Source organism: Choloepus didactylus, chromosome 3 (genome assembly GCF_015220235.1).
Source record: "Choloepus didactylus isolate mChoDid1 chromosome 3, mChoDid1.pri, whole genome shotgun sequence".
Classification (NCBI taxonomy): Eukaryota; Metazoa; Chordata; class Mammalia; order Pilosa; family Megalonychidae; genus Choloepus; species Choloepus didactylus.
In genome coordinates, this window is record NC_051309.1 from 79,845,526 (window position 1) to 79,870,378 (window position 24,853).

The 24,853-nt window shown below is 41.0% G+C and overlaps 1 protein-coding gene across 2 annotated transcripts in view; it reads left to right on the top strand.

The window, feature by feature from the left end:
- PARM1 (prostate androgen-regulated mucin-like protein 1) overlaps positions 1 to 24,853 on the top strand; it is a 112,567-nt gene that overhangs the window by 65,240 nt on the left and 22,474 nt on the right. Inside the window, exons 2-4 of one of the 2 annotated variants that reach the window (XR_005215886.1) lie at positions 8,648 to 9,370; positions 16,277 to 16,394; positions 22,637 to 22,693. Coding sequence is in view for 1 of the 2 variants with exons in the window: in XM_037829981.1 (XP_037685909.1) it covers positions 8,648 to 9,370 (723 nt within the window). In the remaining variant the exon portion in view is untranslated. Of the gene's footprint in view, positions 1 to 8,647; positions 9,371 to 16,276; positions 16,395 to 22,636; positions 22,694 to 24,853 lie in introns of those variants that run through there. The other variant, XM_037829981.1, reaches the window with a different exon arrangement.

Consider the following 24,853-nt stretch of genomic DNA (forward strand, 5'->3'; position numbering starts at 1 on the left):
TAGAATGGTGTAGCCTATCTGGAGGACAGTGTGGTGGTTCCACAAAACTTAAGTATGTGGGTGCCATAAGGTCCTGCAACTCATTATGGGGTATATACTTGGAAGATCTGAGAGCAGGGACACGAATGGACATTTGCACACTGTTGTTCATGGAGGCAGTATTCATGATTTGCAATGGGTGGAGGTGGCCTATGGGTACATCAGCTGATGAACAGAATGGTGAACTCTGGGGTATGCATACAATAGAATATCAAGCAGCTGCAAGAAAGAATGAAGCTGTGAGACACCCAACTATGTCAATGAATCTTGAGGGCAGCATTTTGAGTGAAGTAAGCCAGAAATGAAAAGACAAACATTATAATGCCTCACTAATTGGACTAACTGTAATGTGTAAACTCTGAGAATGGAATCTTAGAGCACAGGTTATCAGGGGAATGCTTCTTGTAATGGTCCCTAGATTGTAAACTATTATAGCTGTCACATCCATTCCTGAGTTGTAATGGTTATCTCCAGATTCTGAGATGCTGAGCTCTTTGTGTATAACCTAGTCAGTCTCTGGAACATTGGGGATCTGTGTGATGCCTGAAACTCAGAGCTCGAGCTCAGCAGCTATGAATGTCAGTATTACCTCATATAGCAACTGTCAACAAATCTGAAAATTTCAGACTTCAATCAGAGATATGACTGAAGCAGATCTGGTTAGTACTAAGGCAAATCAGGCCAAAGTGTAAAGGACAATACTGACTGTGTTTTTTTGTTTTTTTTTTTGTTTTTGTTTTAACTCAGTTTTATTGAGACATATTCACATACCATACAATCATCCATGGTGTACAATCAACTGTTTACAGTACCATCATATAGCTGTGCATTCATCACCCCAATCTATTTTTGAACATTTTCCTTACACCAGAAAGAATCAGAATAAGAATAAAAAACAAAAATGAAAAAGAACACCCAAAGCACATCCCCATCTCACTGTATTTTGCATTTAGCTTTTGTTCCCATTTTTCTACTCATCCATTCATACACTGGATAAAGGGAATGTGATCCACAAGGTTTTCACAACCATACTGTCACCCCTTGTAAGCTACATTGTTTTACAGTCATTGTCAAGAGTCAAGGCTACTGGGTTGGAGTTTGGTAGTTTCAGGTATTTACTTCTAGCTATTCCAATATATTAAAACCTAAAAAGTGTTATCTATATAGTGCATAAGAATCACCAGAGTGACCTCTCAACTCCATCTGAAATCTCTCAGCCACTGAAGCTTTATTTCATTTCATTTTGCATCCCCCTTTTGGTCAACAAAATGTTCTCAATCCCACAATGCTGGGTTCAGATTCATCCCTGGGAGTCATATCCTACATTGCCAGGGAGATTTACACCCCTGGGAGTCAGGTCCCACATAGCAGGGAGGGCAGCAAGATCACCTGCCTAGGTGGCTTAGTTAGAGCAAGAGAGGGCCACATCTGAGCAACAAAGAGACACTTGGGGGAGACTCTCTGGCACAATTACAAGCAGGTTTAGCCTCTCCTTGCAGCAACCAGCTTCATAGGGGCCAGTCCCAAGACAGAGGGCTCAGCACATCAAGCCTTCCAGTCCCCAGTGTTTGTAAGAACATCAGCAACAATCCAGGTGAGGAAGTCCAACACCTCTGCATCCTCCCCCAGCTTTTCAGGGGTGCCCCAAATATATATTTTTATTCTCCACCCAAATCCTTTAGGACGTGTCACTATTTCATTCTAATCTGTACAGACCTACCATAGCTCACCTCCTATTCCAAGTTCTATGTAATTGTAGTGTTTGAACAAAATGACTGTAGAAGTCATATTGTTTAGAAAATGTAGATCCTACACCAAATAAACATCTCTTCCCTTGGCCTCACATGGAAGTTGAAGTTTTAACAGTCTTAAAACTTTCAGCCTTTACCCTTTGGCCCAATTTGTTCTAGTCTTAACCAGATCTGCTTGATTCATATCTCTAATTGAAGTCTGGGCTCTATTTCAGCTTTTTTTTTTTTTTTAACAGTTGCTGTATGCATTAATACTGATATTCATATCTGCTGAGCTCTAGCTCTGAGTTTCAGGTGCAACACAGATACCCAGTGTTCCAGAGACCAATCAGGTTATACACTAAGGGATCAACATCTCAGAGTTTGGAGATAGTTATTACAATTCAGGAATAGATTTGACTATTGTAAGAGCTTACAATCTAGGGACCATTACAATAATCATTTCCCTGTTAGGCTGTGCTGTAAGATTCAATTCTGAGTTTACACATTGTAGTTAGTCCATATTGGTGAGGCATTATAGTGTTTGCCTTGGTTTCTGGTGTACTTCACTCAGCATGCTGTCTACAGGATCCATTCACCTCGTTGGATGTCTCACAGCTTCACTCCTTCTCATAGTTGCTCAATATTTCATTGTATGCATACACCACAGTTCACCATTCTGTTCCTCAGTCAATGTACCCTTAGGCCACCTCCACCCATTGCAAATCATGAATGCTGCCTCCATAAACACCAATGTGCAAATGTCCATTCATGTCTCTGCTCTCAAATCTTCCAAATACATACCCTATAATTAAGTTGTAGGACCTTATGGCCCCACATACTTAGCTTCTTGTGGAGCCACCACAGTGACCTCCAGAAAGGCTACACCATTCTGCCTCATCAACAGTTAATAGGTACATCCCTCTCTCCATATTTTCTCCAGCACTTTTACCTCTATTTATATTTTTTCCTACAATCTTATAGAGATATATTCACATAACATACAACCACCCACAGTATACAATCAGGTGTTCACGGCATCATCACATAGTTGTACATTTATCACTGCAGTCAGCATTTGAACATATTGATTATTATGAAAAAGTTTTTTTTTGGTGAATAATAAAAAAGATAATCAAAAGAAAAATAAAAATGTCATACAATACAATATAATAGTAAAGACAGAAAACAACACCACCACCAAGAATCCCACATCCCTCCCCCATATCCCCCTCTCATACATATTTAACTTTGGTATATTGCCTTTGTTACATTTAATGGAAGCACATTGGAATGTTACTGTTGACCATAGACTCCAGTTTGCTTTGATTATGTTCTTCTCAAAATACCATCCCTTTTTCAACACTCTGCATGGTTGACATTCATTTCTTTTCTCACATGTGAGAACATTTTTATATTTGTACATTTAGCAACAGTCATTGGCCACTCCAGTTTTTGCCAAGTTATACAGTCCCAGTCTTCATCATCTATCTTTACCTGTGGTGTCATACATTCCCCTATCCCACCTCTTTCAGCTTTACTCACAGACATCTTTGTTCCATGTACTTACAATATTGTGCTACCATTACACAGTATTATGCTATCTATTTCTGAATCTATACAATCAATCCTGCTGAACATTTCTGTAGTCCTTCAGCATCAAATGCTTGATCTCTACCTTCTTTCTATCTCCTGGTAGCCTGTGTTATCAGCTTTTAACTCTCAGGATTTGCTCACTAGTGTTAGTTCATATTAGTGAGACCATAGAGTATTTGTCCTTTTGTTTCTGGCTAACTTCACTCAAAATAATGGTTTCAAGGTTCATCCATGTTATTATGTGTTCCATGTCTTTGTTCTGTCTTACAGCTGCATAATATTCTGTCATGTGTATATACCACAGTTTGTTTATCCACTCATCCATTGATGGACATTTGGGCTGCTTCCATCTCTTGGCAATCATGAATAGTGCTGCAATAAACATCAGTTTACAAATGTTCATTTGTGTCTTAGCTTTCAGTTCCTTTGAGTGTATACCTAGCAATGGAATAGCTGGGTCATATGGCCAATCTATACTTAGCTTCCTGAAGAACCTCCACACTGCCTTCCAGAGTGGTTGCACAATTCTACATTCCCACCAGCAAAGAATAAGTGTGCCTTTCTCCACATCCTCTCCAGCACTTGTCGTTTTCTGTTTTTTGGATAATGGCTATTCTGATAGGAGTGAGATGATATCTCATTGTGGTTTTGATTTGCATTTCCCCAATAGCCAGTGAAGTTGAGCATCTTTTCATATGTTTTTGAGCCATTTGCATTTCCTCTTTGGAAAAGTGTCTGTCCATGTCTTTTGCCCATTTTTTAATTGGGTTGTTTGTCTTTCTGTTGTTGAGTTGTAGGATTGCTTTATATATTCAGGATATTAAACCCTTATTTGATATGTGGTTTCCAAATATTGTCTCCCATTGTGTAGGCTGCCTTTTTACTTTTCTAACAAAGTCCTTTGATGTACAAAAGTGTTCAATTTTGAGGCGATCCCATTTGTCTATTTGTTCTCTTGTTGCTTGTGCTTTGGGTGTAAGGTCTAGGAAACTACCTCCTATCACAAGATCTTTAAGATAGTGCCCTACATTTTTTTCTATGAGCCTTATAGTCTTAGCACTTATGTTTAGGTCTTTGATCCAATTAGAGTTAATTTTTGTATAAGGTGTGAGGTAGGAGTCCTCTTTCTCCAAGCACCATTTAGTGAAGAGGTTGCTCTGTCCCAGTTGATTTGGCTTGACTGCCTTATCAAAGATCAATTATCCACAGATGCAAGAGTCTATTTCTGAACACTCAATTCTATTCTATTGGTTGGTATCTCTGTCCTTATGCCAGTACCATGCTGTTTTGAGCACTGTAGCTTTGTAATATGCTTCAAAGTCAGGTAGTGTGAGATCTCCCACTTTGTTCCTCTTTCTCAAGATATTTTTGGCTATTTGGGGCACCTTGCCCTTCCAAATAAATTTGGTTATTGGTTTTTCCATCTCTGCAAAGTAAGTTGTTGGGATTATTAGCATTTTTGAAGCTGGGGCACAGTGTGGTATGTGTGGTGGGGCCTGGGGGAGTGGGCGTGTCAGAACTCTAGATGATTCTTTCCAGGCAAACACTGCCCAACTCTTCCTCTTAGATGCATAAGTTCAGTTATATCCCTTCCCTTCTCTTCATCTGTCCCCTCATTTATCAAATGAGTTATTGTCCTCACTCACCACTTGGGCCCTCTCTAGCTCTATTTTTTGTTTTGTTTTCTTTTTGAAATCCTGTGAGAAAGTATACAGCCTTACCTGTTTGCATTGCTCAGTTTGATATTCCTGTAGAAACACAAGTCCTACATATGAAAAAGCAAAAATGATATATTCTCAGACTATTTCAATGATTCTGCCAGGATGCCTGAGTGAAAGCTTCAAAGATGGGCATTTCCATGAGCATTCTCTAGAATAATCATGGTGCCTTAGCCTTAGCTGTTTTCCTGCTGAAAAAAGACCCATCCTCACTTAGAGCAATATGGAATGTATTGTTAAATAAGGAAAAGCAGAGGCTTTTAATGCTTTGTTCAAGGGAAGATAACCAACGTTATCATACAACATCATGCATTTTTGGTTTTTAGGTGTAAAAATTGTCCAAATTAGATGGTAAAGTACTTTAAATAAACACTCAGTAGGTAGCATGGAAAATGAACGGCCACCTCCAGTCCTCCTTGGAAGCGGGCAGGGTAGGAGATATAAAAATGTATTAATAAGAATTAAACAAGAAAATGGATGTCTCCAGCAACAAAACCAATTCCTGGAGCATGTCATTTTCAGTACTGTAATGATTTCTAGGGTATAGGTTTTAGCTCCAATGTCACTGGAAATGACAACGCAAATGCCACCCTGAACATCACATACCTTAGGTGGCATCCTGCACGTTCTGATCCTTTAATGTCATCTCCTCTGTGACTTTTCTAAATGTCATTTGGAAAATGACATTTGTATATTTTTGCATTCTGTGGTCCCCATATAGAATATGTGAATCTTTCCTCACAGCTCCCACTGCAACTTGCTTTGATTCCATAATGTACTTATCATATCATATTACAGGAAGTTTGAGTGTCCTTTTCATTATGCTAGATAGGGAACCCCCTGAGGGCAAGGCCACGGACATAGAGACTACTCAGTAAATGTCTGAGTGAATTAATGAATTGGTCCTCCTTTGGATATGATTCATTCTTCATTTATCTTAGGCTTCCAAAGACTCTTAGACCCAGAAAACTATCAGACTGAGGTTCTCTCAGCCTCGATCTTCCCATCTATTAAATGATGCTATGAATAGCAGTTAACCATGATCATCTTTTTGCCCTCAGAATCTTAAATAAGTCATAGAAGCTGCCAGGATGCAGACCCATTAAGCTCCAATGGCCATAGAAATGTCCAGTGGTTTAATTAGGGGATTCAACAATATGAAATATTTGGACCAATTGTCATTTTGTCCAACTATCAAAGATTTCTTTATCTGTATTCTTCCTGAAATTGTTGACAGTTCACAACCACCAAAAGACCACCCAGCAGCATGGGAATAATGTGGCCTAAATTGGGAGGTCTGTCCTCCTGTTTCCTGGGAGGTTAATTATCCTGTAGTTTATGGTCTTGATCAACTACTTTTAAATAAAATAAAACCAATTTTTCTTTCCAATTATTTTAATGACAATCCAAATGTTAAATTCAGTAATATAGTGAGGAAACTACATTTTCAGGATAGATTCTGTAGCCCAACTTTTGATCGGAATGATGAAGGAAGCAGATTTTATCCTAAATGCCTTGACTGCCTCCCTGTCTGTCATTTCGCCCTTTTTCTGTGCTGGAATCTAGCCCATTTTTTCATTCCTTCGGAACCTTGATCGTGGTTGGCTGTTTTCTATTTGTCATCTCCAAGGAAGTCCCCTCAGGGTGTGAAAGATTGAGTAGCTGAAGACCTAACAAGACATCAGACACAGATATATGTCATGGTAGAATGACAAAGAGTGAGGATAACCTTTTAAGCAGGGTTTCTGCCCTCAGATAATATCAGGTATATGTATGATGGATGTGGCCATAACTAAATGACATGTAGAATGGGGTTGGAGAAAGGTTGTAGTATTCTTTAATAAAATTTCTAGATTCATTCCGATTTTTTCTTCCCTCCCTTCCTCCCTCTTCCCTTCCTCCTTCCCTACCTTTCTTCCTTCCTTTCTTAATCTGCAAATACTTACTGAGCACTTACTATGAGCTAGGCACTGTCATTGGCTCTGGGTAAAGAACAATGAATAAGACCAAGTCAGTGTACCTTATGGAGCCTGTATTCTGGTAGAAGAGAGATAATAAATAAGTAAATAAATAAAGATGTCATTTCGGTAAGAGACTCACAGTAAATTGAAGAAAATTAAAAATGGACAAGTGGCTAGAGTAGGAATTATTTTAGTTAGGTTTCTCTGGGAAGGCTTCTCTGAGGAGGAGGTGACATTGGAGTACAGACAAACAGGAATAATGAGAATATGGGTGGTGTAAGAGAGGGGCTTTGGATTTTGTTATGTGTACATCATGACACCTTTGGGAGGTCTTGATCAGTTAAGTAACATGGATTTACCATTTTTAAAAATCATACTGGCTGGTATATGTGGAAATGAGACTGAAAGGGAGGAAACGTGGACCCAGAGGATCAACCAAGAAACTACTGTGGTCATCTAGGCGAGTGACAGTGGTGGCTCAGTAGGATTTGTTGATGGATTTGATGTGGGGTGAGAAGGAAAAAAAGATGCATCAAGAATGATGCCAGGTTTTTAACTGAGCGACCAAGTGAATGCGGGTACCATCCACTGAGATGGAAATGACTAGGGCAAAAGCCAGCTGGGGAATGGCTTAAGGGGCATGGGGAGGCAATCAAGTGATGTGTTGCATAGAAAGTGAAATCATAAGCCCTGTGTCTAGCAGAGTGCAAGCATATAGAAGCCATTCGTTAACCACGTGAATCAAACTGAACAAGTAAATGAAGGGAGGGAGGGAGAAAAGAAACTGACTCTAAATTTTACAAAATTTGAAGAATTATTGGCAAAATGATATGATAGTAAAGGCCCCAGGCTAGAAATTGAGAGAACTGTGTTCCAGTTCCAGAAAATATTTCCAAACCTCTGAAAACTGGGGCCAAATACCCAGAAATGCCTTTCAGCTTTTATTCTGGGACCTCTCCCTCTTTCCTCCTCTATCAGGAAAGTGCTCCCACACTTATTCATACCATCCCCTGGACCCAAAGTCCTTGCATCAATGGGCATAAATGCAGAACTGACAGCCCTTCGTGGCAAGCAACAGCCAATCAATGGGCCTCTCTGGCTCTGCGTGGGGTGAGGTGGGGCTGAGCTCCCACTGTGAAAGCCACCTCCCTTCTGGCCAGTCACCACACCCACCCGCCTTCCACAGCCTCCTCATCCCCAACACACTAAAGTTTAACACCCCAGCAGGCACTGGAGAGCAGGCTCCTCGGTACTTCTGACAAACTCCCAAGTCAGGTCCACAAAGGGTCTCATTTTTTTTAAGAACAAGGTTTCAAGCAAGCCTAAAACAAGTCTAGTTCATTTCACTTATTGGCTGAACATGTGTTGACTGACCCACTAATTGCTCTTGCTGAGCCTTCACGCTGATTCCCAATGACAGTTACAAAGGAAGGGGAAAACAATTATTGGGAAGAAAAACAAACTTAATGTCACTTTCAAAACTGGAGCAGGTACAATGCAAACTAAGAAATACCTGTGAAAATACTATAAAACAGCCTCAGAGTAATAACCTTTCCTCTTGGGTTTTCACCTGTTAACCACTTTTGTACTGGCTTTTCCACAGGAGTAAGGGTACATAGTGTGCCTACATCAGCTTCCTTGCCTGTTTCTCTTCCGGCAAAAATTACTCTGCCGACAGCCATCTGGACTAGTTCTCCGCAAAGCAATCCTGCAGCCACTGTCTCCCCTACCAGTGGCACACACAGCAATTCATTACTACCAATTACATCACTAGCCCAAACAGTTCCACCTTCCAGAAACATTTCTATATTGTCCAAAGAAGAGATCACTAGCCCAGCTTCGAATTGGGAAGGCACAAACACAGACCCTTCACCTCCTGGATTCTCGCCAACAAGCAGCAGCGTCCCTTCTTCAAGCACCCCTGTTGAGCACAGCTCAGGCATTCCTGAAGCAAGCGTGCCAGCTACAGGGTCACAGTCACCTGCTGAGTCTCCTACACACACCTCGCCTCAGGCTCCAGCTTCATCACCCTCAATCCCATTCACCTCACCACCTGAGGCTTCTTCTGCCAAGGCCACCACTGAGCACAGCTCAGCTGTGACCAGGACCAAGCCCACGGGAGCCCCAATCCCACCGGAGTCCCAAGCAGAGGAGCACAGCCCTGGCCCCACACCCACTCCACGTACCACAGCTGAGCCGGTGGCCAAGGAGACAACGCCCCAAGCAACTGTGCCTGCCAGGGTGACCTGTGAGCTGATAGACACCGAAACCACCACCGCCTCCCCCAGGGTGATCATGCAGGAAGTGGCGCATGCATTAAGTTCAGGTGAGTCTAGATCTACACCACCAGTGCTTTTGACTACACTGAGAGGTTAAGAATGCAGCTTGGTTAACCAAGCACAATTGATTAAGGTTGAATCTTGGACTGCAGCACCTGAGCTGAATTATATTTCCACAAGAGTACAAAATTTTTAGTCATTTAATGATTTTCACATGATGTCTTAATTGGTGGTCAATTGCCACCTTTATGGTTTGCCTTGCCATAATGTCACAGGTAATGTAAAAGAGTGAGACTCTATGGCAGAAGGATTAACAGCATGGCTTTTGGTCAAGCTTCCTAGATTTAAATTCTGGCTCCTGGCCTTGGAAACTTACTTAATCTTTCTGTGCCCTTATTTTTCCTCATCTGTAAAAGGGGGATAATAAGTTCCACCACATACTGAATTGATATATAAAGTGCTTCGAACAGTACCTGTCAGGAAGTATGTGCTCAGGAAATATCAATTATTATTATTCTGCTCAATGTATTAGAGAAGTGTTTACCTCAGGGGACCAATCAAAGAATTTAGGGTGGGAGTGGAGGGAATTTGCTCATTCTCTAGAGTCACCGATGTATTTTATGGGAAAGATAGTAAATTGTTGTTAACTTTTTTTTATTCTCCCATCAGCCCTGTGAAGTTAGTATTATTTTTATCTTCATTTTGCAATTTTGGAAATTATGGTAGAGAGAGATTTAGGGTCTTTCTGAGGCCCTGTGCATCTGACATTGATGTGAAGACTATAGACTTTAGGGCATTGGGCAGGAAGAGACTTTAATGGGAGCATCTGGCCTCTTGTTTGAGAAATGGTGAGGTGAAAACAGCCCAAAAGTGAATGGGGGAAATTGAGCTGCATCCCCTTTCTTGGGTAGTCCTGCCAGGGACATGGACTGAGAGTGGACTATTCAGGACAGAGTCACACATGACCATACCCATCTGGCATTCCCTGAGGCGAAACTGACATCTCTAAATACACACTTATTAAACAACTGCTGTGAATCAAAACTGTGCTAGGCAGTTAGTGGAGGTGGGAAGAGATAAAGCCAAGATTAACAAGACATATGATTATGATTCCTACAATGGAAGAGCTTACAGTTTAGTGGGGGAAAAAATCCCAAAGAATGACAAATTCCTCTTTTCAATGGCCCAGTGTATCAGTGAAGATTCCAGCAGGAAAGAGAGAGACACACAAACTTGGATAATGGAATAGGACTGGGGTATGGGGGAATCAAAAAGGGCAGGAGTAGCAGGGATATTCTCAGCCAGCCTAGGCCAGACTTGTGAAAGGAGGGACTAGTAACCAGAACCCAGAAGGAGAAAGTCCTGCAGAACAGACCACCTGGAGAGGAGCAGTGACCTTCGGCTGAGGGATACCACTAACCCTCTGAGAGTGAAGGGAGTAAATACCCTGCCCTCACTCTCCCCCTTCCCACTCATCTGCTGCCAAGACTCCCCACTGGCCAATCCAAAGAAGCCAAGGACAAGGGAACTCATTGATATTGCCCATATGGGCCCATTTCCTGGATGGCTGATTAAAGAGCAAAGTAGAAGAAGGTGGAGAGTGGATCTGGGAGGGCAAAAGGGAGAAATCTGGCAGAACCAGTTCAAATATCAATTCCTCAGTGCAGCCTTCATGGACTTCTTGAACAGAATATGGGCCCCTCCCCATTTATAGCCCTGGCCAAGACTTACCAACTACATTTAGATGAATGGCTTCTGTCTCTGTCTCCATCCCCACCTCCAATTTCCAGCTCCCTGATGCTTTTCCTGCTCCCCACATGCATAGAGTAGACACCCAGAGCAGAGTGGGTGTTGACTTTGACTCAGCGTCTTAAGGACTGTCATAAAGTACAGAACTACAAGCAGTGGCCTCCCAACTCTTCTCTCTTTCCCACATGAGGTCCTCACCACCATCTGTTGACACTATTTTTTCAGCTTTCTAACCCTCTGCGTCCTCCAGGATACCCTAGGCATGGTGGATTAATATTCTTGACCACAGATTCTGAGCTTGGCATGCAAGAATCTCCATAATCTGACACAGCCTGCTGGCTTCTACAAATACCTTGGTTACACAGGCTATATTATCAATGTTAGTTCTGTTCCAATAGTCAGGATTGTTTTTAGACCATGTATCTTGATTTCCTCAATTCTAAGCCAACAAGGTCAAGAGGCAGAAAGTTAGTGGCAGATCTGGGTCATGAATCTTTATAGTTCTATGGAATATTGCACACAGTAGGAGCTTCAGAGTAAATGACTGAAGGAATGATTGAATGATTGTAGAAAAAGAGAAGTATGGCAGGTTAGAAGGAGATCACTGGGCATGGGTGAGTGTTTTAGTTTCCTAGCCTGTTCAGGCAAATAAATACCATGAAATGGGTCAACTTAAACAATAGGAATTTATTAGCTTATACTTTTGAGGTTAAAAGAAAGTTCAAATCAAGGCGTAATCAAGGCAATGCTTTCTCCCTGAAGACTGGAATTCTGGGGCTGGCTGCTGGTGATCCTTGATTCCCTTGTCACATGGAAAGGCACATGGCTGAGTCTCCTGGTTTTTCCTTTCTTTTCTGGGTTCCATTTCAGCTTCTTGCTCCATGGGACTTTCTGTGTTTCATGTCTGAATTCATTCTTCTTATAAAGGATTCCAGTAATAGAATTAAGATCCATCCTGATTGGGCTGGGCCACACACAACTTAACTGAAGTAACCACATCAAAAGGATCTACTTACAATGGGTTCACATTCACAGGAATGGATTAAATTTAAGAACATGTCTTTCTGGAGTACATACAGCTTTAAACCACCATGATGCATGTAATGGTTAAGTTCATGTGTCTACTTGACTAGGTTATGATGCCCAGTTGTTTGGTTAAGCAAGCACTGGACTGATTGTTACTCTAAGGATATTTTGTGGATTCAAATCATTAGTCAGATGATTGCATCTATGGCTGATTACATCTACAATCAACAAAAAAGATTGCCTTAGGCAATGAGAGAAGTTTCATCCAGTCAGTTGAAGACCTTAAAGGGAAAACTGATGATTTCAGCAGTCCGAAAGAAGAATTTCTCTACATCAGCCAGCCAACTTCTCCTGAGTAATTAATGGAAACTTTCATCAGAGTTCCAAACTTGTGGCCTGCCCTATGGAATACAGACTTGCCAATCCGTATGGTCACATGAGCCAATGCCTATAATAAATCTCATATATTTACATATATATCCTGTTGGTTTTGTTTTTCTGGAGAATCCCAACTAATGAAGTGAGTGTACATTTCATAGACCATAGAAGATTTTTCCCTTAGGATCTCTGGTGATTTGGAGCTATGTAACTCAGGAAAAAAAAAAATCAAAAAAATATGTTCTTAGACTTAATCTATTCCTGTGGGTGTGGACCCATTGTAAATAAGATCTCTTCAGGATGTTACTTCAGTTATGGTGAAGCCCAAATGAATCAGGTTGGGCTTTAATCCAAATTACTGGAGTCCTTTATGAGCAGAGTAAAAGACAGAGAGAAAGTCAGGGGGAGCAGCCAGAAACTGAAAGTCAATGGAACTCGGAAGAAAAGAGAGAAGCCAGAAAATGCCACCATGTGCACTGCCATGTGACAAAAAGGCCCAGGATCAAGGACAACCAGCAGCCAGCCCCAGAATGCCACAGTCTTTGGGAGAAAGCATCACCTTGATGACACCTTGTCTTTGGACTTCTCCTAGCTTCAAAACTCTGCACCAATAAATTCCCATTGTTTAAGCCAACCCATTGCATGGTTGTTTGTTCTGGCAGCTAAGAAACTAAAACACAATCTATTATATCAAAAATATTTATTGTGCATCTATCAGGACCTTGTGCTTGATACAAAGAAGCATAAGATCTGTCCTCTGCAATTTTTATTATGTAAGTGGAGAGAAAAGGTACAAGCATTAAGTAACACTGGACACCACTCAGTTATTAGTCTCAGAAGGAACCAAGATGGGTGGGTGGATCTTCAAGAGGATGTGATAACAATCTGCTCTTTTCAAAGGTGAAAAGACTACGTTCCAGAGTTTGAAGTATCTCGCCCAAGGTCATGCCACTCGGTGGCACAACTGGGCCCAGATCCAGACCCCAAACCACAATCAAATCCTCTTTTCACCACACAGCAGCACTGCTACACTGCTCCTTTATTGGCCCAGCAGACTAACCCGCCCCCTGTAAGAATGTGTTCACTGATTACTATCTTGGGATATTTTTGTTTTGTGTTCCGTTTGGTAGCAGCAGTAATACCTCAATTTGTATAGCAGTTTGTTATCATCTCTGTGGGTTCACAATGCAGTTTTCTATTAATCTTATAAGGACTCAAATATCTTGACATAGTCACCAAAAAATAATTCTATAGCAAGGTAAATGCACTGTGAGTTAAATTTGACTAGAGAGATGAGGGAAGTTTCCATGTTGGTGGGAGCACATGGACTGAGTTGTGGGAGATGAGGAAATCTGGGCATAAGGAAAGAGAATAGAGATATGTGGCAGAGGAGAGCTTGTGTGCAAAGGTAGGGAACCAGTAGCATAGTGGTTAATGCTACAAACTTTGGTATGGGACATACCTGGGTTGGGAACCCAGCCCTCCTACTCAGCAGTTGTAAGCACTGAAACTGCTCCTGTTGAGGACTCCAGGGCCTCTACATTGCCATGGCTAGTGGTTAATTCTCAGAGTTGGTTTTACGTGACCTATCAGCCTACTTTCCATATTCCCAGCGTGCAGGCAACATGTCTGGCATAGAGTACATACAAGGAGCAGAGTGGGTGTTGACTTTGTCTCTAACAAAGGTGACATCAAAGTATAGACTCGGGCAATGACCTTCATCTCTTCTCTCTTTCCCACTTGAGGTCCTCGCCACCATCTCTCTGTGACACAAATGATCACGTCCCTCATCTTTAAAGCATTGTCTTCACTTGACCTCCAGTACATGTTGTCTCTTGGTGGGTCACCCAGCTCACTGGCCATTCCTTCTATTCTTTGTCTCATTTCACCTCTTCATCTTCCTGCCCTCCGTAAGTAGAGCACCACTAGACCAGTACTCGCCCTCCTCTCAATGCCCACCTCCCACCTTGCCACACTCACTCCCCAGGTGATCTCATCTAGGCTCATGATTTTAAATGCCATCCATATGATCTCAGATTTAAAATTCTATCCCTGTTTTTGTTCTGTTTTTTTTTTTTAATTGAACTAAAGGTATGTGTATTTAGCTATCAACTAACTCATAAATATTCATTTGAGTGGTCAAGGGCATCTCAAACTTCACAAGTTTAAAACTGAATTCTTGATTTCCTGGACCTCAATCCACTCCTTCCTCCCTTAGTCTTTCCTCTCTCTTCTTTCAGTTCCTCAAGCCTAAAACACTGGACTGATCTTAGACTCCTTTCTTTCCCTCTACTACACATCCAGTCCAACAGAACCCAATCTCTTCTCATCCCTCCATCACCTCTCACATACATTATTTCAATATTCCTGTAATGGATCTCCCTACTCCCACCCTTGTCAGAAAGAACCTTTAAAACCCAAGGCAGATCAGGTCACCCCTTAGCTCTAACACCCCAATTGCTTCCTCTTCAAATCAGAGTAAAAGCCCAAGTCTGTATCAGGTTTACAATGATCTGACCCCTCCCCTCCATGACCTCTCTGCTCTCACCTTCTTCCCCTTTCACCCTCAGACACACTGACAGTCTTGCTGTTGCTAGAACACACTGCAGATACTCCTGCCTCAGGGCCTTTGCATTTACTGTTCCCTCTGCCTGAAACATTGTCTCTCCAGATCTTCAATCATTCACTCTTTTTCCAGGACTGTGATTAACGGTCACCTCTTCAGGTAGCCCATTACTCACACCCCAATCTGAAAGAGCAACTTCCCCCATCACTGTTGATCCCTTTACCTTGCTTTATTTTTCTTTTTTATCAGTTAGTGTTTCCTGAAATCATCTCATTTATTTAGTGAGTGTTTGTTTTCTGTCACTAGAATATCAGCTCCATGAAATACTTTTTCTTTACAAAGAAGAAAATGTAGTTTACATCCCCAACCCTTGGAATAGAACCTGAAAATGGCAGACCTTCAATAACATTTGTTGAATAAATGAATGAAAGAGTCAGTCATTACCAGGCAAATTATATAATCTCTCTGAGCATTGATCTTCTGATACATAAGATGGATCGGGATAGTACCTACAATATAGGATTGTTGTAAGGTTTAGCTGAGATAATAAAATTATAGGTTGCTGTTGAGCAATGACAAAGCTGATATCTGTGGTTGTTATTTTTCTATTACTTACTGTTATTTTTATTTTTATTATTTTTTGCTATGTTTATTATTGTTGTCATTTTTATTATATTTATCGTAATGAAGAATGCCCACCATCTTCAACAAGCATTTATTGAGCTGCTCCTATGAGCCAAGCATCTGGCTAGGAACTGGGGAAAGAACCATAAATAGGATAGTCACTGTTCTCATGGAGTTTACAACATAGCATGTACACAGCATAGCAAGGAATCTGGTTTGGTGGATTTCAGGCTGTATGGAGAAAGACACTTGCAGATGACACAGGAAGGATGATTTCAGGACAAGTGTTGGAGAGCCCTGCCTGGTAGGAATTGATTAACTTTACTTGCTTGGTCATTGATAGTCACCAAAGACTTTTGACCAGAACATGCTCAGAGTTATCTTTTAAGAGCGTTCAACTGGCAGGAATATGTATGGTATGCTGGAGGGCATTCAGGACTGGAAACATGTAGTATAGTTATGAGACCTGGTTGCTAGCTTGTCGTGTCACTGATAAGCCATGTCACTTAACTCCTCTGACTTTAAGTGCTCTTAGGTGTGAACTGAATTCAAGAGACACAATCTTTCAGGTCCTTTTGGCTTATGATACCATGATAATTGTTTATTACAGTTATGCAGAAGAAATGAAATTGTAGAATATGATGCTTACTGAGAATATACGTGTTCCAGGAATTGGGCTAGTGACTGACACATGGACCCTCATCTAATCATCATCATATTCCGGGGAGGTGAGCATTGCAGTATCTCTCTACAGGTGATAAAACAGGCCCAGAAAGATTAAGCAACTTACTCAAATTCTCACTGAAGTGACCAGGCCAGGATTCAAATTCAGTTCTTCTGACCCTAAGACAAATGTTCCTTCCAAGTCTTCCTTCCACACTTATTCTACCTGAATCGGAGAACTGAGAAGTGGGGCAAGGGAGCAATGGCCTCCAGAATTACTGTGGAAATGACTGGATGGGATGTTGTCAAATCCTGAGTATTGTCAGATCTGGTTATAGGTGTGGGGCTGCCCTATGGGAGGAGGAGGGGATGGTAGCAGCCACCTGAAAGTAGCTGTGCAGAAGAAATAGGTTTTGATTGATTTTTGTTTCTCAGTTTTAGTTTTATATTTAAAGGGAGAAGAGAGAGATGATGATTTAAATTTGGTTCATCCATGTTGTTAGACCAGATCTCTTCAAGGGTGGAAACTATGACCACAATTTGTTCTTAACTCTTAACTAAATTGAATAGTGCTGTGCACAAATCATGCTCAGTAAGTGCTGAGAGATTAACTGACATTGAACACCAAGTTATACTCAAAATGCCCTTGATTCTCACATATGCATGCTTCAAAATTATGCTATATTTTCCTTTACAAAGAGAGGAGCATACAATTATGCCAATTGGTGAAGTCCTTTGAACTTTAAATTGCCATTTTAAGCCTCAGTATTTATTCAGGTCAAATGAACTGTGCTAATAAACACCCATAAATAAAGGGCACTAAGCAGACACAGACACTTAGATATCTCTGTGTCTGCAAGGGACTTTCAGATTGACAAGATAGCTCCTGATTCCATGATTAACCCTTAGAATGAGTACATATTTGAAAAATAATGATCTCTTAGAAGAGGCAGAAAAGTAATTTTAAAAGAGTACATAAAGTGCTTCTGGTAGACCAAGATGGTGGCATAAGATGCTCCAGGGTGCCATTCCCCCACAGAATCTTTGAGCAACTTGCAAAAACTGGCAGAGCCATCTTCCTCAAAACTCTAGAAAACAATGCAAGGGTTGCAGTAACAAATAAGTGCCAAATCAAGAAAACAGTACTTTAAAAATAGCAGGGGCAGCTTGTGGGGCCCTGGCTAGCTCCTCCCCTACTCCCTCCCCGGCACTGGGCACTCTGCAGCATTGAGTCAATCTGTGCTTCCACTGTGGGTCCCTGGCCCTTTTCTGGAGGGAGCAGAATAACTTCTTTGCACATACTGGGGTGCCTGTATGTTGGTACCAATCTATCCTGTGGCACCCTGAAAGACTGAACCTGGAAACTCATTTCTGTTTGGGTCCCTGAACTTGTCTTACAGGCAGAAGCAGCTTACAGTGAGCCAGAAGAGTGGTGTAAGAAATAATTAAGTCAAAGTAGCCTGTGGCAAACGATTAAGTCATACAATAGGGCATCAAGGAGGGGGAGAAAGTGTATTACATAGGGAGTAGAGGGGGCATTTCAATTCCTGTAAATGAGGGAATTCCTCAAGAGGGAAGCAAGCACAAGCCCAAGGCAAGATGCAAGCTCAGAGAAGTTGGAGAACAACCTGCATTTCACATTCGCCTGGGGCTGATCTTCCTGATAGGAGGCCTAAACTCAGAGGGAGACAACTGGCCCAAGCAGAACTAATTTGCAGATTGTGATAGTTGTTTTTTGCCTTGGTTTGTTAGCACCTGTCACTCCAGGAAATCTCAGTCATATACTAAACTGGATACAAATTTAGGAACCGACAGCTCAGCGACTAAATCTCTGAGTTAACACTTTAAAATATTAAAATATACAATGTACAACAAAAGATTAAAAGAGTAAATAGAAAAGTTTTAGGAATAGAAATATGTATTGTAGTAAGTTAGTGACCATCATATTTAAGTGACATAATAAAAATAAGTTAAAGAGGAAAATGATTTAACAAAAAACAATGATGGGAGAAGGCCACATAAAAGAATGCTAAACCTTTACTGATCAGATTCTTTTAGAATGTCATGAGTATATCAGAAAACAATATTCCTAAAAAGTTTCATATCTTAGGCTCAATTTTACAAATATTATATCATTGTACATGCCCAAGCCTGGGCCTCTTACAGCGAATGGCTCTGCCCTGTTTTCTGTTCTTCCTCTCCCTCACTTTCTTGTGTCCTTTCCATCACCAAATACTGCTGATTTTGAACATGTAATAGCTCCCACTTCTCTCCACTCTCACTCTCAAGATTCCATAATTCTCCGCAATAGCCTCCTAACTGCTCCTTCACATCCACCCCTGCACCAAACTCGCCCATTTTGATGGTTCTCCATAGAGCATCCAGAATGACTTTTATACACAAATCTGATCAGGTTACATATAACATTACCACCACCATCATCCCTGCCTCTCCAGGGCATCCCACTGCCTTTAGAATAAAGGCCCCCACAAAACCTGCACAGTCAGGCTTCTGTCCTCCACACCCACCTTATCTCACACCCCTGCCCCTTGCTCACTGCACCTGCCATGCTGCCTCTCTCTCATTTCCTTGAATCTGTGCATCTTCCTCTTGACACAAGGCCTTCACTCATGCAGATGCTTCTCCCTAGTACTGTCTCCCAACACACAGTACTTCCCCCAGTTAATTCACACTCATTCCTCAGGTCTGAGCTCAAACATCACCTCTTCAGGAAGTTTCTCCTGTGCTCTCAGTCCAGCTGTGATTTCCTACTTACAAACTACCACTACTCTGTGGTATGTCTCCTTCACAGTGTATGATTACACATTTACTGTGTGGTTCTTTGTCTAGTGCCTACATTGTTTTCTAAGGTGCATGAGGGTGGGGCCTTGGCTGTTTTGGTTCACACATCTGTTCTCAGCACCTAACAGTATCTGGCTTAGTGTAGATGCTCAGTAAATGTTTGATGAATGAATGAATGAATGACTTTTAGTGACTAAATCTCAAGCTTTAAATAATAAATCACTTTTTGTCTTAGGCTCATAAATCCTAGGCTTTGGTTTGAGAATGAAGAAAAACTGAATACCTTCACCTGTGCCTGCAAAGACACCTCTCTGATACACTGTCATCTTTCTAGACCATCTTAAAGAGCTTTCTGTTGCCACTTTGGGTTTCTGCTCACCCCCGTTCTCTTTATTCACCATTCTGAGCCCACATTTGGTTTTTTCATGGGCTTCAGGGCTGGCAAGGTTATAAATTATTATAGATCCTCACTGTCATTTTTTCTTTTGTGCCCAATTCTTTAAATTTAGGCTAAACCTCAAAGCTCACTAAGCCAAGAAAATTCCCATGAGAAGCTCCAACTGTCAGGTTTTATTTTTGGTAGTTATTTTGAATTCTTGTCTCTACTACTTATATTTCTCCTTTGGCTTGTTTTTACTACCTAAATCTTAATCTGGTTTTAAAGTATTTCCAAAATATTATTTGAAAAATATATGTAAAATCAGCTATTTACCATTTATATTGTCATCTAGTAGCAATACTTCCCCATCACATATTTTAATTGTCTGCATGTCGCGTTTCATTACATTTAAAGTGTTTATGTTTCCATGGAATGATTTCTTTTCAAATACTTTTCACCAGATGCTTCCCTGAGGAAGTGGGATTTGGCTTGATATCACTGATGTGTCTATGGCTCATTGGGAAAGCTGATTGGAATATATGCCTGATTCCATATCCAGATGGAACCCTTACCCTAATCTTCCAGCTCAAAAGAGCATGTCTTTTTGGCTTAAAATTATTGGACAGAGAGTGAGAACGGATTGGCACCAACCCATCATCTTTACTGGAAAAGGATGGAAATCCATTCCAGAGATGTTGGGCTAAGAATATTGTATTAGAAGGGCACATAACAGATACTAAATTGAAATGGTCCTCTTCACATCTTGTTTCTTAGGTCTTAGAAAAGAAAAACAGCAGTCAAAAAGAGAAGGCTTTTTATTTAACACTGTCTTGCTTTCATCATCACACTCAAGCTTTGGACTCACAGGCTCAAAGGTGGTAAACTTGGGCTAAAATCATAAAATCTCAGTAAGTTCATGGAAGTGAGCCATCAAAAACATTTTCATATCTCCATTTGATAAAATTGTAGGGTCATTTCAAAGCCAGGTTCTAGGAAAACAAGAATGTTACTAACAGTACTAACTTTGGCATCAGACTGCCTGGTTCAAATCATTAGGATTAACTCATTCAAGCCTCCTATGTAGTAAGCACTAAGTAATGTTAGCTATTACTGTTATTGCAGTTGAGTCTCTAATTCTCAGGGTGGCTATCAACAAGAGTCTTGATTCTTCTGACCTCTGGTTTGCTTAACTTAAGAAAACAGAATGCTTGTAAAACACTTTAAACCTTCTAAAGGAGTTATTACTATTAGACAGTACAAATCCATTTAAGCACCCTATAGCACAATACAGAAAACAATGATATAAAAAGTACAAAGGAGAAAAACAACTATATTCATATTTGAAATAGTAACAGTTGCAGAAAACTTGGGAAATCCAAAGGTAAGGGTTAAAAGAAAACTAGAGATTTCTATCCTGGAGAAAAGAGATCTTGGGAGTGGGGTGTTACAGAAGCTGAGCTATAGGATTTAGACTAGGCCCCACTTACCCCTAAGCATGAAGAATTAAGAACTGTAAGTTGCTCTCTTCCCTTAACTTGCATTGAAGTTTGGAAACATTTTTCTTTCCAGCATTTTTAACCTTAACACTTTACAGGTCTGAGTCTAGGAGAAATTAATACTTGGTAGATACAGTATCTAAAAGCAGGTTCCCCCCTTACCTTGGTGATTAATTACATGGAGGCAAGGCTAAATTTGCCTAATGGTTCCTTGGAGATTCCTAAGTCCTTGAGGCTACAGTAATTATACCAACGTGACTGCCCTTGGCCAAGATATTGGGACAGGTGACCTGAAACTGTGACTCTGCTCCCCATCTGTGTTCCATGATAAAAATGATAAATTTGCACACTGCTTGGCAAACAGGGTTAGGACTCTGCCTGGGGCTCTGAGTAGTTCTTCCCTTCCTTTTGCTTATTTCCTTTGAACCAAGAAAATACCAACATGGGAAGTCTTACTTCCTAAGGCTGGTATTCCCCAAAGGAATCTCTGGCTTCACCTCGCAGCATGGATGATTCTCAAAAAGGGTTTATGCCAACTTCTCCTGGGTATTTTCCACCTCAGTGTTGTTTCATCCATGATCATGCCTCATTTTCATCACTGAAATAATAAAGGGATGGAGGAAAAGTTAGAAAAAACAACAAAAAAAAAACTTTCTCACTCAGTGTTCATGAAAATAAATGGCAGTTCATGAGTAAGACAGTTGCATGCTTCTGCAGTACATTATTGACCCTCTCTAGAAATAATTGACAAAGAGATCACTTAGGAATTGAGATTCCCTCTCTGGCATTTAATGTTAAAAGTCAGAGTCTGCAAAAAGCTGATTTCTCAGCCTGCATGTAACTTCTTCCTGCCCAGTGCCATGTAGCAAGTTGTTCCAAACTGGAAAAATCCCAGTTGAATTCTTTCTGATAATTCATTATTAGGTACATTAAGTATACTTGGATAGGAGATGGATTGGGGGATTTATTTCCCTCATTCTGACTTGACACCTAAATAGAAATATCTATGCCGTTAAGTCAAGGAATCAGATGTCCTGACATGACAGAGTTGACCGACTCACATCTATAGGTCAGAATTTTCAGAAGAGAGGAGGGAGAAGAGCTCTCTTTATCCAGGGCTGGAAATAGATGTGATTCTCTGCTCTTTTTCTTCAATTATTCTTCAGAAATCTTTCCAACCCTGCCCCCACGGAGGATCTGGGGAAGAGGGAATGGCTGATTTAGATCCGAGATTCCCACCCATGTCAAGGTGTGGCTCTCTTAGCCCAATAGAGGTGATTGAATTATATTTCTGATATAAAATAGTTTTTAAATATATGTGACAGTCTTATAATGTCAGGCACTGTGAATCTGTCCTACAAGAGAGATTTGAGAAGGGAAAAAACTGACAGGAGCATATTATAGGGTGGATATCAGGGTCAAGCATCATGGACAGAGGCTGGAGCCCCTGTTCAAGTCCGCACTGCTCCTCCTGGAGGATGGGGGCAGGGAGGAGATTCGGGACAGCTGTCCCTCCTGTGTGGGACTTCACCAAGAAGCAGAGTTCGTGAAGCTGTCCCAGTCCCTGGAGCAGTGCTGGGTGTTGATCCTGACAGTGTCAGCCCTGACTCTCTGCCCTCTGTTCTTCCAGGGGGCTCTTCCAGTGGCTTTGAAGGCCGCTGAATGATCTCTGGCCAAGCGCCAACCTCAGTTGTGAATTTGGTTTTCCTGGGAGCAATTTCCTAAAAAGTATAGTGTAAGTATGTACCCAGGCAAGATGATGAACAAAACTGTGTTTTTGTTTTAATGTGGATTTCAAAAATTAATAAAATAGCACATCCAACCCATGATTCCATAGCTATTATTGCTTAGGATGAGGCTACCATACATATTTAAAAATAAATAATGACTTGATATCAAGACAAATATTAAGGAAATAATAGTATGGGGTGGGGGTATGAACATGGCAAAAAAAAAAAAACATGACAGAGGAATGGAGATGTTTGAATTTTGGAAACATTGCCTTGAAGCAGAGGCTGGGGTATTGTCCCTGTTCATTACCTCAGCCACAGCACTAAGGGTTTTCACTTGTTGTAAGACCAAGGCATAGGGAATTTAAAAGAACCCAACCAGGAATCTAAATTCTAGTCCAGCTCTGCCACTGAGGGGCTCTGACCTTGACCAAACCTCTTAGCTTCTATAACCTTCCATTTTTGCGTTTGTAAAATGAAGGGGTTAGACTAGATGAGCCTTCTTAGAAGTCCCTTTCTACGATAAAATTATGTCATCCCACTCATCATGATCTGACTGAAAAGGGAAACAAACAATGAGATCTGCATCATTACTAATACCTGGGTTGGCTCAAATTCTTCCTTGGATTCAAGGTTCCTTCCTGGCTTCTGAGTGTTTATGGGTGAGAGGTGCCCAGAGCCGGAGACTTTTGCGTGGTCTGTCATAACAGACAAAGCATTTGAAATGCAGTATTTAATTTGTAAATGCACTCTGGGAGGAAGCAAGTACTTCATCAGAGTTTGGCACATAGTAAGTAATAAATATCAGCTGTGCGAATGAATGGATTGCCATGTTACAGGTAGAGATGGGGTCCAGATGAGGCCACAGAGGAAGAGAGGGGTGAAGTGACTTGCCCGAAACTGTTCAGCTAATACACATCTAAAGCCAGTCCCCAAACCCATGTTTTCTGATCACATGAAGTGGAAAACATAGGTTTTCTAACCAGTTGAGCAGGTATTTGTTTGGCTTTGTTTTCCTTAGAGTCAAGTTTTTTGTTTTTTTTTAATTTCTTTTGTAATTAGAGAAGCTATAGGTTTACAGAAAAATCGTTCATAAAATACAGAGGCCCATATACCCCTCCACACCCCGTTATTAACACCTTGCATTGGTGTTGTGCATTTGCTACAATTGATCAAAAATATAACTATAATTGTATTAACTATAGTCCATGGTTTACATCAAGTTTCCCTGTTTGTGTTCTATAGTCCTATGTTTGTTTGTTTGTTTTAATTTTTATTCTAGTAACATATATACAACCTAAAATTTCCCCTTTTAACCATATTCAAATATATAATTCAGTGCTGCTAATTATGTTCACAATGCTGTGCTACCATCACTATCATCCATTACCAAAACTTTTCCATCAACCCATATAGAAACTGTGAACAATTTAAGCATTAACTCCCCATTCCCAGCATCCACCTCAGCCCCTGGTAACCTCTACTCTAGTTTCCAACTCTTTAAATTTGTTTATTCTAATTATTGGAGCTTCCATGCACTAAACTCCAAAATGGAACTACCTAGCCAGCAGTGCCTAGCTCAGCGCCAGGCACAGTGTGTCTGCAGTAAATGGTGGTTGCCATGATTTTAATGGTGGAATAATGGTTTTCTCTTAATGTTTTTACTACTGCTCTGTGCACAATACTATCGATGCCCCCGAGAACTTTGTTAAGCCAAGAATGAATTTAGAAGTCTCCAAGGAGAGTCTGTGAATAGCATTCAGATGTAGGGGTCACTCATTAATAAGGAGAAATTCTCTTTCCCTGGAGATTCCTTTGGGCTGAGGAGCACCCTGAGGTCAACTGAACGGGAGGAATATTTCCAGACACTGACCTTGGGCTGCTGGGTCGGCTTGTTCTAACGTGGAAGCTGCTGTGTGCACAGGCTGCTTTATGCTATGGGAAGGGGGGATGAGGAGCAATGTTTGCTGTTCATAGAAACCCCAGGTGTCAAAGGAGAGCTGGGTTCTGGTGACCTAAACAGATATTTTAAATAAATTCCAGGTGGGAAAGAAAGCTCATTTGTGTTGGGAAAGATTGTAATTGTAAGTGAAGTAAAGAAAGTTTGAAACCATGGT